At 46.4% G+C, this 17,384-nt stretch overlaps 1 protein-coding gene across 1 annotated transcript; it reads left to right on the plus strand.

The window, feature by feature from the left end:
* The first annotated feature begins 789 nt into the window (after window positions 1–789).
* On the plus strand, window positions 790–1,155 carry LOC138369476 (uncharacterized). The gene has a single exon (XM_069332732.1). It carries the CDS (start codon window positions 790–792, stop codon window positions 1,153–1,155), a length of 366 nt encoding a protein of 121 aa, XP_069188833.1.
* Window positions 1,156–17,384: the final 16,229 nt, after the last annotated feature.

The raw sequence follows: 17,384 nt of genomic DNA on the forward strand, positions 1-17,384 counted from the left end.
CGCTTGTTACTCAACGCCAGTCCCACTCCTCGCCCCTCACTGTCACTCTCTGACACCTGTCTGTCAGGTAATTCCTATTACGAACCAAATTCCCTCGCCCGAGCACGAAGCCGTAAAATCCATGCCATCTGTGAGTCCGCTCCCGAAAACCCCACAACATGGACAACGCCATCTAGTGGTGACAGGATATGCCGGCAATAGGCGCTGGATTCCTGTCCTAGTCAGCTCGTGATGTGTCCGCTGCTGACCTCTGGCGAGGTGGCGCTTAGACAGTGAACGCCATCTATGGAGCGAAGAGGTGGACGTTTGTGTCTAAGCTAGTAAGTGATGTTTCCCAGTGGTCCCATTTAGTGTCCCCAGTACTGATGACGTGTCTGGTTTCAGAGTCAACCAAGGACTGCAGTGTAGGACGATGGATCAGTCTACCCAAGGCAGCCAAGGTCTCTTCACCAGTCTGCTTTGTAGAAGCTGTGAGCCACCCCCGGACGAACTCTGCTGAGTGTGTGATTGCCTGCCTGAGGAGCGGCAGTAAGGCCGGCCACACACGTGCAGTTTTAACTGACAGTTATAACTGTTCAGTTAAAACTGTCAGTTAAAACTGCACGTGTGTGGGTATCTCAGTTGCTCATTTCGTCAGTTCAACAGAACTGTACAGTTAAACTGCGACAAATGCAATGTTCCATATTTTTAACTGAAAGGAGTAACTGAACTGAACGTGTGTGGGGATTCGTAACTGTACAGTTCTCAACTTCTCATTCCTACAGGTGGTAGCGGTGAGTGCAGTTTGAGATGACACGTGAACAAAACCAAGTGATTGTTGAATTCATTGATCTCTATCGCTGTGAACCTTGCCTGTGGCAAGTTAAAAGTGAAGAGTATCATGACCGCACAAAGAAAGATGTTGCCTATAGCAAATTAGTAAAGAAGTTGGAGGAACTTGAACCTGGTGCCACTAAGAAGTCAGTCTTGATGAAAATTAATAGTTTGAGAAGCGCTTATCGCAAGGAGAAAGAGAAGGTTGAGGCATCAAAGAAGTCTGGAGCATCTACAGACAGCATCTACAAGCCGGTACTTTGGTATTACGACCTGCTTGAATTCCTGCAAGATCAAGATACTCCAAGGACGTCACGTTCAAATCTGGGCAATGAAAATTGACAATGAATTTTTCTATTTGCTTGTAGCATTACAAAGAATACACCAAGAACGGCAAGATCGTACTCCTCGGAATCCATGGTAAAACTGAGGGATTGAACTGTGTGTGTGTGTGCATTTCATTTTTAACTGACGTCAGTTTGAACTGTGACAGTTATAACTGAACAGTCATAACTGTCAGTTAAAACTGCACGTGTGTGGCCGGCTTAACGGGATTCGCATATCCGGGGCTGGCTGGTGGAAGAGACCACCCATTGCGGTGCCGGCCGAGGAGAGTGACCAGCGAGTCACACGAGGCTCCTGCCTAGGGCTCGCAACCCTAGCATCAGTCGTAGAGTGGCTTGACAGTGAGGCTGACTAGTACCTGCCAGCTACAGTCTGGACTGTGGTTGTAGGCCATCACGGCAAGGCATCCAGTGGGATTGTGATTTGGCTGGCCTGTGGCCAGGGTAGATTCATCGTGGATTCATCGTGGGCTACGGAAAAGAAAACCCAAGAAAGGCTACCCAGAGTGAGCGTCGCCAAGTGTCCAGCGTCTTCAGAGAGGAGACATCATTGTAAATATAGTGTAGTAATACATCCGTCTAAATTTTATATTTTATATGGTGGTAGAAATTATATATGGAGGAACGTGCTAATTTTATATATTTAATGTACCTCCCCCGTTGTTTTAACTTCCGTTACGGGGCTTACCCCTTAAAAGCCTCTACTAACTTGGGGCCGGATACCCAAAAAGCTATTACCATCAGAAAAGAACCCGGTTGCGTCCCAGTAGGGCCGTAACAATTCCTTACCCATGATAGTGCGTTTCTGACTTCTCTAAAACAAGCAGTGTTGTACTCACCAAGTTGTGCTTCCGGGGGTTGAGCTCTGGTTCTTTGGTCCCGCCTCCACCACATCACTGCCTAATGCATTCCACCTGTTAACTACTCTGACAATGAAAAATTTCTTTCTAACGTCCCTGTGGCTCATGTGGATACTCAGTTTTCACCTGTCCCCATGTTCGCGTTCCACTCGTGTTTAATAGTTCATCTTTATCGACACTGTCAATTCCTCTGAGAATTTTGTAGGTAGTGATCACGTCTCCCCGAGCTCCCCTATTTTCTAGCGACGTGAGGTGCATTTCATGCAGCCTTTCTTCGTAACTCATGCCTCTTAATTCTGGGACTAGCCTAGAGGCATACTTCTGAACTTTTTCCAGTTTCGTCTTGTGCTTGACAAGGTACGGGCTCCATGCTGGGGCCGCATACTCCAGGATTAGTCTTACATATGTGGTGTACAAGATTCTGAAGGATTCCTTACACAGGTTCCTGAAAGCAGTTTAATGTTAGCCAGCTTTGCATACGCAGCTGATGTTATTCATTTGATGTGTGCTTCAGGGGACAGGTTTGGTGTGTTATCAACCACTAGAACGAGTCTATTCTCTCTGGAAGAACATTTTCATATATAAAAAACAATCCAGGTCCGAGAAAACATTCTTATCTCACAACACCAGGCTAACAGCGTCATAAACGTTACGTACACAAATGCAGAGGAAATTACAAATAATTCTGCGTTACAGGAAAGAGTCGCAGAAGAACATCTTCATATTATCTTAATAACCCAACGAGTCTCAGTAGTGTGGGGGGAAGTTGTGTCTTAACTACTGACTTTCCTTAGTGGGGTTAACTACTAAGGAAAGTTGGGGTAAGCCAGCGAGGAGGTAGTGTGGTGCTGATGCTTCACCTGCACTGCAGGTGTGGCAACACTGCAGGTGTGGCAACACTGCAGGTGTGGCAACACTGCAGGTGTAGCAACACTGCAGGTGTGGCAACAGCAGGAAATACTCCCTGTTGACAGCTGTGATTTACACTCCCTCACAAAACAGAGTAATACCGCGGTGAGAATATGACAAATGCGATGAGATTTGTGTGAAGGTGGTGGAAGAAGCCGCCAGAGTGGCCAGGTGAAGGAACTCTGCCACTGTAACATTTGGGGATTTAATCCACAGGTAAATACACGATAAATAACGACCCTTCACTCCCTACATGTGAGGTGAGACATGATGAACAGAAGTGACATATGTGATGGACTCACGTTACATGAAGCAGCATATTACACAGCCAACAAGAGGAGGAGGAGGAGAGGAATTATCTGGGGAAGCGCCAAGCCATTAACGACTATATAGCACTTGGAAGGGGTCAGGATAAGGGTTTGGGATGGGACGGGGGGGAAGGAATGGTGCCCAACCACTTGTGGACGATCGAGGATTGAACGCCGACCTGCATGAAGCCAAACCGTCGTTCTACCGACGGTAGACGGTAGAGCAGATGCAGACATACACTCGGTGACATCAGCAGCATCTGTGACGCTGGCAAATATTAATACTTCTTTTAGCAGTGGACTCGTGACTCTCTCATGACCAATAGTGAAACACGCAGACCAGGTCATGGAACAGAAAGATCAGTACCACACCTTACAGAGTTAACCTCACACGACAGGTTAAGGGACCTGCACCTCTCAGTACCTTACAGAGTTAACCTTACACGACAAGTTAAGGGACCTGCACCTCTCAGTACCTTACAGAGTTAACCTTACACGACAAGTTAAGGGACCTGCACCTCTCAGTACCTTACAGAGTTAACCTTACACGACAAGTTAAGGGACCTGCACCTCTCAGTACCTTACAGAGTTAACCTTACACGACAGGTTAAGGGACCTGCACCTCTCAGTACCTTACAGAGTTAACCTTACACGACAGGTTAAGGTACCTGCACCTCTCAGTACCTTACAGAGTTAACCTTACACGACAGGTTAAGGGACCTGCACCTCTCAGTACCTTACAGAGTTAACCTTACACGACAGGTTAAGGGACCTGCACCTCTCAGTACCTTACAGAGTTAACCTTACACGACAGGTTAAGGGACCTGCACCTCTCAGTACCTTACAGAGTTAACCTTACACGACAGGTTAAGGGACCTGCACCTCTCAGTACCTTACAGAGTTAACCTTACACGACAGGTTAAGGGACCTGCACCTCTCAGTACCTTACAGAGTTAACCTTACACGACAGGTTAAGGGACCTGCACCTCTCAGTACCTTACAGAGTTAACCTTACACGACAGGTTAAGGGACCTGCACCTCTCAGTACCTTACAGAGTTAACCTTACACGACAGGTTAAGGGACCTGCACCTCTCAGTACCTTACAGAGTTAACCTTACACGACAGGTTAAGGGACCTGCACCTCTCAGTACCTTACAGAGTTAACCTTACACGACAGGTTAAGGGACCTGCACCTCTCAGTACCTTACAGAGTTAACCTTACACGACAGGTTAAGGGACCTGCACCTCACGTCCTTAGAGGGAAAAAAGAAATGGAGAGGATATATCTAAACATACAAGATACTGAGGGGAATAAGAAACAGATAACGTCTATAAGTTATGAAGCAGCCGGCCCGGAGGACGCAGATGGACGCAGAATGAAGCGAAGAAGTGAGAGATAAACTTGCACCACCCTGTAAGCTGGTCCACAAGCACAGTGAGAGATACACTTGCACCACCCTGTAAGCTGGTCCACAAGCACAGTGAGAGATACACTTGCACCACCCTGTAAGTTGGTCCACAAGCACAGTGAGAGATACACTTGCACCACCCTGTAAGTTGGTCCACAAGCACAGTGAGAGATACACTTGCACCACCCTGTAAGCTGGTGAACATGCACAGTGCACTGAAGGAAGTTGTGAAAACCTCCTTCATTCACAAAGGTTTCATTCGACCAAGACTTCAAACGTCATAATAGTTAAACTACAAGACAAGAGGTAAGATGGCAGGTAGGCCATCAAGGACTAGGCCTAACTTCACCGTAGTTCCTGATTGGTAACTACTGAGAGGTAAGAACACTCGCACGTACTCGCGCGCTCGCACACACGCACGCCCGCACGCACGACACCACAGTGAAGGAAGGTTACTAGTGGACTACCACAAGGGTCGCCTCTCGGCCTCATGCTCATTCTAATATATATATCAACGACCTGACAGAGGTAATTGGCTCCTTTTTGTCAGTGTTTGAAGATGATGCAAAACTGATGAGAAGAATATTGACAGATTGTAAGGCAATGCTAGATGATTTGGACATACCTTAGAAGTGATCTGAAAAATGGTTGCTAGAGTTTAATCCAGCCAAATGCAAGTTTATGATGATTGTAACAGGAGTGTGAAGACCAGTACAGCAGTTCAAGGTGAAGATAAGACAGATTCTTCACTTAGATAAGGAGAAAGACCTGAGAGCGGACATAACCCCATGTCTTACGCCTTGAGCCAACATTAGCAGAATAACAACAGCTGCCTGTGGCATACTGGCCAACACCCGTGTGTCCTTCAGGTACCTGGACAAACAGGCTCTTCTGGTCCATTATATAGCAAAGATGAGACCCACTCTTGAATATACAGCCCCAGCATGGAACCCTTACCTAGAAAGGAACAAGGAGAAACTAGAAAACGTGCAGACACATGCAACAAAACTCATTCTTGAGCTGAAGGGATTAAACTATACAAAACGATTGCGAAAACTGGATCTTACCCTCACTAGAGGCAAGGAGAGAGAGGGGGGGACATGATAACAGCATATATGATTAAAAAAAACTGCCAAAGTAGACAAAGCAGCGTTGTTGAGAGCTGGGAACAGCTGAACGAGGGGTCATAGTTGGACACTTGACACGCTAATGAGACACAGGACGTTAGCAAGAACTGTTCAATGTCGGAGCTGTCAATAAGTAAAACAGGTAAGATGTAGGACCGGAGTCATGCTGTAAATAACCGATGCTCGAAAGACGGGATCCAAGAGTCAGTGCTCGATCCTGCAGGAACAAATTGGTGAGTACAAATAGGTGAGTACACAGGGGCCTCATGGCTGAATGGAGTTGTTTTCACCTAATATCCTGTTCTCCTAGCAATAAATTAGTACCTGGGAGCTAGACTGTACCGGCTGCATCCTGGGAAATATATGTAATAAACATAATAGAGGAAAAGAACACATTGCTAAGAAAGGCGGGATCGAAGAGATAATAGCTGGATTCTGCATGGTCATATTGTAAATACAAATAGTACACACACACACACACACACACACACACACACACACACACACACACACACACACACACACACACACACACACACACACACACACACACACGCACACACACACACACACACACACACACACACACACACACACACACGCTGGGCAGACTGCATATTTCTTGACTGCCAAAAGGCCTTTGATACGGTACCGCACATGAGACTGCTATACAAACTTGAGAGGCAGGCAGGAGTAAGCGGAAAGGCCCTAGTATGGGTGAAGAACTACCTAACAGGAAGGAGCCAGAGGATAATGGTAAGGGGCGAGAAGTCGGACTGGCGAACAGTAACAAGTGGAGTACCTCAAGGATCGGTGCTGGGACCAATCCTCTTTCTAATTTACGTAAATGATATGTTTACAGGAGTGGAATCATACATGTCAATGTTTGCAGATGACGCAAAATTAATGAGAAGAGTTATGACAGACGAGGATTGTAGGATCCTCCAAGAGGACTTGGAGGATCAGGTTCCAGAGATGGTCAGGGAAATGGCTAATGGAGTTCAACACCAGTAAATGTAAAGTTATGGAAATGGGATCAGGTGATAGACGAACAAAAGGACAGTACACAACGAAGGGGAACAGCCTTCCTGTAACGATTCGAGAAAGAGACCTGGGAGTGGATGTGACACCTAATCTAACTCCTGAGGCACATATAAATCGGATAACGACAGCAGCGTACTCTACACTGGCGAAAATTAGAACTTCATTCAGAAACCTAAGTGAGGAGGCTTTTAGGGCGCTTTACACTGCCTACGTGAGACCCGTCTTAGAGTATGCCTCGCCATCATGGAGCCCCCACCTGAAGAAACACATAAGGAAACTAGAGAAGGTTCAGAGGTTTGCGACGAGGCTTGTCCCATAGTTACGAGGGATGGGAAATGAAGAACGTCTGAAGGAACTGAACCTTACGACACTAGAGAAAAGAAGGGAGAGAGGAGATATGATAGGAACATATAAAATACTCAGGGGAATTGACAAAGTGGAAATAGATGAAATGTTCACACGTAATAATAACAGAACGAGGGGACATGGGTGGAAACTGGGAACTCAGATGAGTCACAGAGATGTTAGGAAGTTTTTTTTAGCGTGAGAGTAGTGGAAAAATGGAATGCACTTGAGGAACAGGTTGTGGAAGCAAACTCTATTCATAATTTTAAAATTAGGTATGATAGGGAAATGGGACAGGAGTCATTGCTGTAAACAACCGATGGCTGGAAAGGCGGGATCCAAGAGCCAATGCTCGATCCTGCAAGCATAAACCGGTGAGTACAAATAGGTGAGTACACACACACACACACACACACACACACACACACACACACACACACACACACACACACACACACACACACACAAATGTAATACAAGGAGGCCAGATACAAGGTATCATCTGGGAGAGGAAATTCTTCAGGAGTCAGAGAAGGAAAAAGACTTGGGGGGTTGATATCACGCCAGACCTGTCTCCTGCAGCACATATAAAGAGGATAACATCAGCGGCATATGCCAGGCTGGACAACATACGAACGGCATTCAGAAACTTGTGTAAGGAACCATTCAGAACTTTGTATACCACATATGTCAGACCAGTCCTGGAGTATGCAGCCCCAGCATGGAGTCCATATCTAGTCAAGGATAAGACTAAACTGGAAAAGGTTCAAAGGTTTGCCACCAGACTAGTACCCGAGCTGAGAGGTATGAGCTACGAGGAGAGACTACGGGAATTAAACCTCACTTCGCTGGAAGACAGAAGAGTTAGGGGGGACATGATCACCACATTCAAGATTCTGAAGGGAATTGATAGCGTTGATAAAGACAGGCTATTTAACACAAGGGGCACACGCACTAGGGGACACAGGTGGAAACTGAGTGCCCAAATGAGCCACAGAGATATTAGGAAGAACTTTTTAGTGTCAGAGTGGTTGACAAATGGAATGCATTAGGAAGTGAGGTGGTGGAGGCTGACTCCATACACAGTTTCAAGTGTAGATATGATAGAGCCCAATAGGCTCAGGAACCTGTACACCTGTTGATTGACGGTTGAGAGGCGGGACCAAAGAGCCAGAGCTCAACCCCCGCATACACAACTAGGTGACTGTGTACACATACTGTGGGTAGCTGTGGGTATTAAAGAGCAGGAAGGCTCTAATAGGACAGAGTGGAATGATAAGGACAAAGCAGCAGTGAATGAAATACTGAAGGCACTAGACATGGAAGGGGCTGAGCATAGCATTGAGAAGGTTTTCAGGCTAGGCTGGTACAACAAAGACCCGAGACCGAGTGATAAAGATAGTGTTTGCAAACGAGAACACAAAGGAGAAGATTCTAACAAGAAAGAGCTACCTGCAAAATGTGGGAGAATTAAAAAATGTATTCCTCCAGAGGGACATGACGAGGGAGGAGAGAGCCGTGGCGGCAGAAGCAAGGAAAAGGCACAGGGCGAGAGGAGAAAACCAGGAAATCACAGCTCCCAACACAACACCCCCAGAGGCGAGGGGGGAACCAACAACCAGCTACCCAGTAACACCAGCGGGGAGGGCAACCCCACCACCCTCCTCTGCATAGAAAACCCCCCTACCCCAAACCCTCCCTGCTAAACTCTTGGAAGTGGCAACAAGGAACTTTCTGAGCCAGCATGTCAAGGAACCCACAAGATAGAAATAGAGAGAAGGATCTGGGGGTTGATATCACACCGAACCTGTCCCCAGAGGCCCACATCAAAAGGATATCATCAGCGGCATATGCTAGACTGGCCAACATAAGAACTGCCTTCAGAAACTTGTGTAGGGAATCTTTCAGAACCCTGTATACCACTTATGTAAGACCAATCCTGGAGTATGCAGCTCCAGCCTGGAGTCCATACCTAGTTAAACACAAGACAAAGTTAGAGAAGATTCAGCGGTATGCCACCAGGCTCGTCCCGGAACTGAGAGGATTGAGCTACGAGGAAAGGCTAAAGGAGCTGAACCTCACATCCCTGGAAAACAGAAGAGTAAGGGGAGACATGATAACCACCTACAAAATTCTCAGGGGAATTGACAGGGTGGACAAAGACAAACTCTTCAGCACGGGTGGGACACGAACAAGGGGACACAGGTGGAAACTTAGTACCCAGATGAGCCACAGAGACGTTAGAAAGAATTTTTTCAGTGTCAGAGTAGTTAATAAATGGAATGCACTAGGAAGTGATGTGGTGGAGGCTGACTCCATACACAGTTTCAAATATAGATATGATAGAGCCCAGTAGGCTCAGGAATCTGTACACCAGTTGATTGACAGTTGAGAGGCGGGACCAAAGAGCCAAAGCTCAACCCCCGCAAGCACAATTAGGTGAGTACAAGAGTGAGAGGCAATGATGAACCAGCTAGACTCGACTTGATATTCACCCTAAATGAGTCAGAAATAAGGGAAGTCAAAGTTGAAGCTCCCATAGGAATGAATGACCACAGTGTACTGACCTTTGAGTACTTGGTGGAGGTAGGGATAACCTATCCAAGGATGGGATCGGAAGGGAAAAGACTGAATAACGAAGCGGAACATATGATGATATGAGATACTTCCTAAGGGGAATACCGTGTGAAACAGAACTCGGAGGGAAGACTGTACAGGTTATGATTGGACTACGTCACCCAGAAATGCCAGGAAGCTGCAGATAGATTTATCCCGGCCGAAACGGAGAAAAGCGAAGAGCAGCAGAAGAATCCATAGTTCAACCAGGAATGCAAGGAAGCGAAGCAATTGAGTAAAATAACATGGAGAAACTACAGGAATAACAGAACACCAGAGAGCAGGGAGAGATACCAGAGGGCCAGAAATGAGTACATCAGAGTGATGAGGGAAGCAGAGAGACAGTTTGAAAGTGACATCGCGAGTAAAGTCAAGACCCAACCAAAGCTGCTCCACAGTCACATCAGGAGGAAAACAGTGGTGAAGGAACAAGTGATGAAACTGAGTAAAAGGGAGAACAGATACACAGAGAATGACAAGGAGGTGTGTGAAAAACTTTACAAGAGATTCCAGGAGGTCTTCACAAAAGAACAAGGAGAAGCCCCTGCATTTAATGAGGAGGAAGTAAACCAAGCAACTTTGGAGGATTTTGACCTCACCAGTGATGAGGTCAAAAATAATCTGCTGGAGCTGAATGTGACAAAGGCTGTTGGGCCCGACGGAATTTCACCGTGGATACTAAAAGAAGGTGCAGAGGCACTAAGTGTGCCACTCTCTATGGTGTATAACAGTTCACTGGAAACAGGAGACCTACCAGAAAGTTGAAAGACAGATAATGTAGTCCCCATATACAAAAAGGGTGACAGACAAGAGGCTCTGAACTACAGGCCAGTTTCCCTAACTTGTATACCATGCAAGGTGATGGAGAAGATCGTGAGGAAAAGGCTCGTAGAACATCTGAAGGGAAATAGCTTCGTAACACACCACCAACTTGGGTTCAGAGATGACAAATCGTGCCTCACAGGGTTCATAGAGTTCTATGACCAAGCAACACAAATTAGGCAGGAAAGAGAAGGGTGGGCCGACTGCATTTACTTGGACTGTCAGAAAGCTTTTGACAAAGCACACCATAAAAGGCTGTTACGAAAGTTGGAGCAACAGGCAGGAGTAAAAGGTAAGGTGCTCCAGTGGATAAGGGAGTACTTAAGCAACAGGAAACAGCGAGTAACTCTAAGAGGGGAAGACAACAGAGGAGCGAGATGTCACCTGCGGAGTCCCACCGGGCTCTGTACTTGAACCCATCCTGTTTCTAATTTATGTAAACGACCTTCCAGAGGGTATAGACTCGTTCCTCTCCAACCCGTTCTCGCAAATTCGTAAAGTCAATATTGACAAATTAACTACGTGCATAGGTGATATACTAAACATAATAGATACCCCTAAAAAGATTCATAGAAAACACCGACCTTACCTAACCTTGTTAGTATCTTAAGATAAGCATCTTATTGCTTCGTAATTACAGTTATTACTTAACCTATACCTATTATAGGTTAGGTAATAATTGTAATTACGAAGCAATAAGATGCTTATCTTAAGATACTAACAAGGTTAGGTAAGGTCGGTGTTTTCTATGAATCTTTTTAAGGGTATCTATTATGTTAAGTATGTCACCTATGCACATATTTAATAAGTCAATATTGACTTATTATATTTTCGCGAGAACGGGTTGTCCTCTCAGTGTTTGCTGATGATGCAAAAATTATGAGAAGAATCAAGACAGATGATGATAGACAGAGACTACAGGACGACCTGGACAAGCTGGAGGAATGGTCTAGAAAATGGCTACTAAAGTTCAACTCAGGAAAGTATAAAGTAATGAAATTAGGCGAAGAGAGCAGAAGGCTGAATACAAGGCACCATCTGGGAGGTGAAATCCTGCAAGAGTCAAATAGAGAGGAAGATCTGGGGGTTGATATCACACCGAACCTGTCCCCAGAGACCCACATCAAAAGAATATCATCAGCGGCATATGCTAGACTGCCCAGCATAAGAACTGCCTTTAGAAACTTATGTAAGAAATCGTTCATGACCCTGTATACCACTTATGACAGATCAATCCTGGAATATGGAGCTCCAGCTTGAAGTCCATACCTAGTTAAACACAAGACAAAGTTAGAAAGGATTCAGCGATATGGCACTAGATTCGTCCCGGAACTGAGAGATATGAGCTACGAGGAAAGGCTAAAAGAGCTGAAACTCAAGTCTCTGGCAGACAGCAGAGAAGGAGAAGACATGATAACCACCTACAAAATTCTCAGGGGAATTGACAGGGTGGACAAAGACAAACTCTTCAGCACGGATGGGACACGAACAAGGGGACACAGGTGGAAACTTAGTACCCAGAAAAGCCACAGAGACATTAGAAATAATTTTCTCAGTCAGAGTAGTTAATAAATGGCATGCATTAGGAAGTGATGTGGTGGAGGCTGACTTCATACACAGTTTCAAATGTAGATATGATAGAGCCCAGTAGACTCAGGAATCTGTACACCAGTTGATTGACAGTTGAGAGGCGAGACCAAAGAGCCAGAGCTCAACCCCCGCAAGCACAACTAGGTGAGTACACATGTCACCACACCTGTCACCACACACCCGCACCACCGTCGACGACAAGTTCTGAAGGTACATTTCCCATGCAAGATAAATGTGAACAATAAATTGGAAGGTTGCAAATTGAACAATGGATCAATATTGCAAAGGGGGACCAAAGCTCAGTTTGGCTGAGCTTAGGATACACATCCCCAGAGATAATATATATATATATATATATATATATATATATATATATATATATAGAGAGAGAGAGAGAGAGAGAGAGAGAGAGAGAGAGAGAGAGAGAGAGAGAGAGAGAGAGAGAGAGAGAGAGAGAGAGAGAGAGAGAGAGAGAGAGAGAGAGAGAGAGAGAGAGAGAGAGAGTCCCCCTTGTGGCGGGAAGCGTCCACTAATCACGATAAATCCCCAGCGAGGTGTTGAGCCCCCCCCCCCACCCAGCCCCCCTCACACCTCGGGGACTAATCCACTAAGACCCTGGGAATTACCTCAATAAACACTAACTATCCGATAACGTCGTCCAACACCAGCCTCTGCCAAATGTTGAACAATGAGCTCATTATATATGTCTGGTAACATGTGCTGGACCTGAGAGAGAGAGAGACCGATGAACACATGTGTATCTAAATGCGAGGATGGTAGAGAAGACCACAGTCGTTATGTATTACTGTGTCTCGCTCGACCAGTGTCATTCATTACCATAATGAGAGCGCTCTTAGTGGATGTAAACTGCGTGGGCGAGTTAATTTGGGGCAATATGGCCTGCAGGTCGCCTCGTTTATTATACACCTGCTGCTCCTGGCCTTTAGTGTCTGCGTCTGTTTGTTCTGGTGAGTCCTTTTTTTCTATGTTGGTAGTTGTATAGATGAGTACTTTGGTACTCTCCTAGTTACTCATCTAGTTGTGCTTGTGGAGGGTTGAGCTTTGGCTCTTTGGTCCCGCCTCTCAACTGTCAGTCAATTGAGTCAGCCTCCACTACATCACTGTCTAATGCATTCCACCTGTTAACTACTCTCACACTGAAAAAGTTCCTTCTAACGTCTCTGTGGCTCATTTGTATACTCAGTTTCCACCTGTGTCCCCTTGTTTGCGTACCACCCGTGTTAAACACTTCACCTTTTTCAACCCTGTCAATTCCTCTGAGAATCTTGTAGGCAGTGATTATGTCTCCACTAACTCTTCTGTCTTCCAGTGTCGTGAGATTGAGTTCCAGTAATCTTTCCTCATAGCTCACTCCTCTCAGCTCGGGGACTAGCCTGGTGGCATACCTCTGAACCTTTTCTAACTTCGTTTTGTGTTTGACTAGATGTGGACTCCAGGCTGGAGCTGCATATTCCAGTATTGGTCTGACATATGTTGCATACAAGGTTCTGAATGATTCTTTACACAAGTTTCTGATGGCAGTTTTTATTTTCGCCAACCTTGCATACGCCACTGATGTTATCATTTTAATGTGGGCACCTGGAGACCGGTCTGGTGTGATATCAATCTCAACATCTTTGTCTCGTCCTGACTCCTGAAGGATTTCCTTTCCCAATTGTACCTTGTGTTTGGCCTCCTGCTCCCCACGCCTATCTTCATAACTTGGTACTTGCTCGAGTTAAACTTTAGTGGCCATTTCTTGGAAAATTCCTTCAGTCTGTCCAGGTCATCCTGTAGCCTCTTGCTGTCTTCCTCGGTCTTAATCCTTCAATAATTTTGCCATCATCAACACACAATGAAATGAATGAGTCTATACCCTCTGGAAGATCATTCATGTATATCATAAACATGATAGGTCCGAGTACAGAACCCTGCAGAACCCCGCTGGTGACCTAATGCCAGTCTGAGGTCTCACCCCTCACAGTAACTTTCACCTTCCTGTTGTTTAGGTACGCCCTTATCCATTGGGGCACCCTACCACTTACTCCAACTTGTTTCTCGAACCTATGCCACAGTCTCTAATGGAGAACTGTGCCAAAAGCTTTCTGACAGTCGAAGAAAATGCAGTCTGCCCATCTGTCTCTTCTTGCCTAATGCTTGTAGCTGGTTTGTGTGGTGTTCCGTGTTGCAGGTCAGGTGATTGGGCTTAGCCTCACGCAGATTTGAAAGGTAAATGGTTTTGGCCACGGGATAGACCTGAGCTGCATGGAAAAGGCCTGAGTTCAATTCATTATGATATATTAAAAATTTTGAGACCTCTGTCATCCAAGTTTCAGGAAGTGAAGTGAGGTCAAGGCTGACATATTAGTTGTGATCCCCCAAGAGTTTTCTTGTTCGTAAAAATATGTTTTCTGACGGTTGCTTCAGTTCTTAATATATTTTTCGTAAAGAAGAAGCAGAGGGGTGAAGGAGTGGGTGAAGAAGTGAGAGTAATCTGGATAATCTAACGAAGTGAGAGATAAGCGTTATCTTGAGGTTATAATGAGATGATTTCGGGGCTTAGCGTCCCAGCGGCCCGGTTCTCGACCAGGCCTCCTTTTTTTTACACACCCCCAAGAAGCAGCCCGTAGCAGCTGTCTAACTCCCAGGTACCTATTTACTACTAGGTGAACAGGGACATAACTGTAAAATAAACTCAGCCCATTTCTTTCCGCTTCCGCCGGATATCGATCACGAACCCTTAGGACTACAAATCCCGAGCGCAGGCCACTCAGTTGTCAGGTCAGGGAGTGATGGGCAGGGAAAAGATGAGGGAGATAATATATATATATATATATATATATATATATATATATATATATATATATATATATATATATATTTTTTTTTTTATATGCTGCCAGGAGCACTCTCCAACTGGTGTACAGGACCCCTTAACCCCTCGACCATCACGACCGGACAAAAGATGATGGTAGGGAAGGGGAGCAGGTTGGAGGGGAAGGAGACAGGTTGGTGGGGAAGGGGGAGCAGGTTGGTGGGGAAGGGGGAGCAGGTTGGTGGGGAAGGGGGAGCAGGTTGGTGGGGAAGGGGGAGCAGGTTCGTGGTGAAAGGGGAGCAGGTTGGTGGGGAAGGGGACAGGTTGGTGGGGAAGGGGGAGCAGGTTGGTGGGGAAGGGGAGCAGGTTGGTGGGGAAGGGGAGCAGGTTGGTGGGGAAGGGGGAGCAGGTTGGTGGGGAAGGGGACAGGTTGGAGGGGAAGGGGGACAGGTTGGTGGGGAAGGGGGAGCAGGTTGGTGGTGAAGGGGGAGCAGGTTGGTGGTGAAGGGGGAGCAGGTTGGTGGGGAAGGGGACAGGTTGGTGAGGAAGGGGACAGGTTGGTGGGGAAGGGGGAGCAGGTTGGTGGGGAAGGGGACAGGTTGGTGGGGAAAGGGGAGCAGGTTGGTGGGGAAGGGGGAGCAGGTTGGTGGGGAAAGGGGAGCAGGTTGGTGGGGAAGGGGGAGCAGGTTGGTGGGGAAGGGGGAGCAGGTTGGTGGGGAAGGGGGAGCAGGTTGGTGGTGAAAGGGGAGCAGGTTGGTGGGGAAGGGGACAGGTTGGTGGGGAAAGGGGAGCAGGTTGGTGGGGAAGGGGGAGCAGGTTGGTGGTGAAAGGGGAGCAGGTTGGTGGGGAAGGGGGAGCAGGTTGGTGGGGAAGGGGGAGCAGGTTGGTGGTGAAAGGGGAGCAGGTTTGTTGGGAAGGGGACAGGTTGGTGGGAAAGGGAGCAGGTTTGTTGGGAAGGGGACAGGTTGGTGGGGAAGGAGACAGGTTGGTGGGGAAGGGGGCAGGTTGGTGGGAAAGGGAGCAGGTTTGTGGGGAAGGGGACAGGTTGGGGGAAAGGGGAACTGGTTGGGGGGGGGAGGCGGATATCGACACTACCAGAGAGGGGGCAGTGTGATATCATTTGAGAGCATACATAAGACTATCAGAAAATTTAAATTATATCAGGAATGGTTAGAAAGAAATAAAGTTAAACAATAGTATGTAATTCAGAAGAAACAACACAAAGAAATAATGAACAACAAACGAGAAGAGAGACACACCAACGGAGTGTGTGATAAACTAACGCTCTCCGCCGATGGTAACGTATTATGACACAGAGAACATTAAAAATGAACCATTTCTCCCTGACTAACAGCCAGTGCTCAGCAGCACATGGCAACCCAAACTGAAAGCAAGCTGCAAATGTGATACCTTACCTTGCTGTGATTTCAGGGCTCAACGTCCGCGCGGCCCGGTCCTCGACCAGGCGTCCTCCTGGTCGAGGAGGCCAGGACCTCCCACCAGGTATGATTAAGCAAATAAATTAAAGCCTAAAGAAATTTGAACATCACAAAAATAGTGCTTGAGAGGATTGAATCTGTCTCGTACATTTCATTGCTAGTATTGAAAATATTATTTGCATAGACCATGGGAGCTGATTCAGTTATATTTCTCTCTAGGAAACCATTGGTAAAGGCTGCATCCAAATTAATGAATGATTACCCAAACTAACATAAAAATAGCATTCAACTCCTAGCCAGTTGCATATTTATGTTGCAAAATGCTCCTGATAATTCCTCTTCCAGTCTGGCCTTTGTAAATATATTCACACTGCTTGCAAGGAACAACAGAAACACATGCTGCTCTCCTACCTGTTCTATGGCGGCTCACCTTCCTGTAGATGATCTCTTTCATATATTTACAAGAGTAGTTACTATTGACTGGCACCTGCCTCACTCTACACAGTTCCTCATCAACTGGCCTTCAACTAGAGCTGTGGAAGGTCACAGTTGACATAGACATTGACAACAATGCTCGCAGACAAGACTGTTCTCATGGTGATGGACAGAGTTTATGAGGATGCAGCTTCTTCTTCTCCCTTGACATCGCAGAAGGTCCACTTAGGAGGCTGCCTGAAGCATGAACCAGAGAGGCTCCCTCCTTGAGTCCAGGTGGGAACAAGTACAACAGGTGGATAGCGTCGCTAAGGGTTCATCGCTTGGTGTTCTATTTGCTAATTTGTTCATGGATCCCTTGGAACAGAAAATCCTTTTATTCAGTGCTCTAAGGCAGGTGTATACAGTGGGTACATAGGTGACATATTCCAGCAGGTGCCTGATATTGAGCACTTGCTGTGGCTTAAGAATGCATTAGAGTAAATTTCAGTGTTAAGGATCACTTAC

This window comes from Procambarus clarkii, chromosome 28, assembly GCF_040958095.1.
Source record: "Procambarus clarkii isolate CNS0578487 chromosome 28, FALCON_Pclarkii_2.0, whole genome shotgun sequence".
Classification (NCBI taxonomy): Eukaryota; Metazoa; Arthropoda; class Malacostraca; order Decapoda; family Cambaridae; genus Procambarus; species Procambarus clarkii.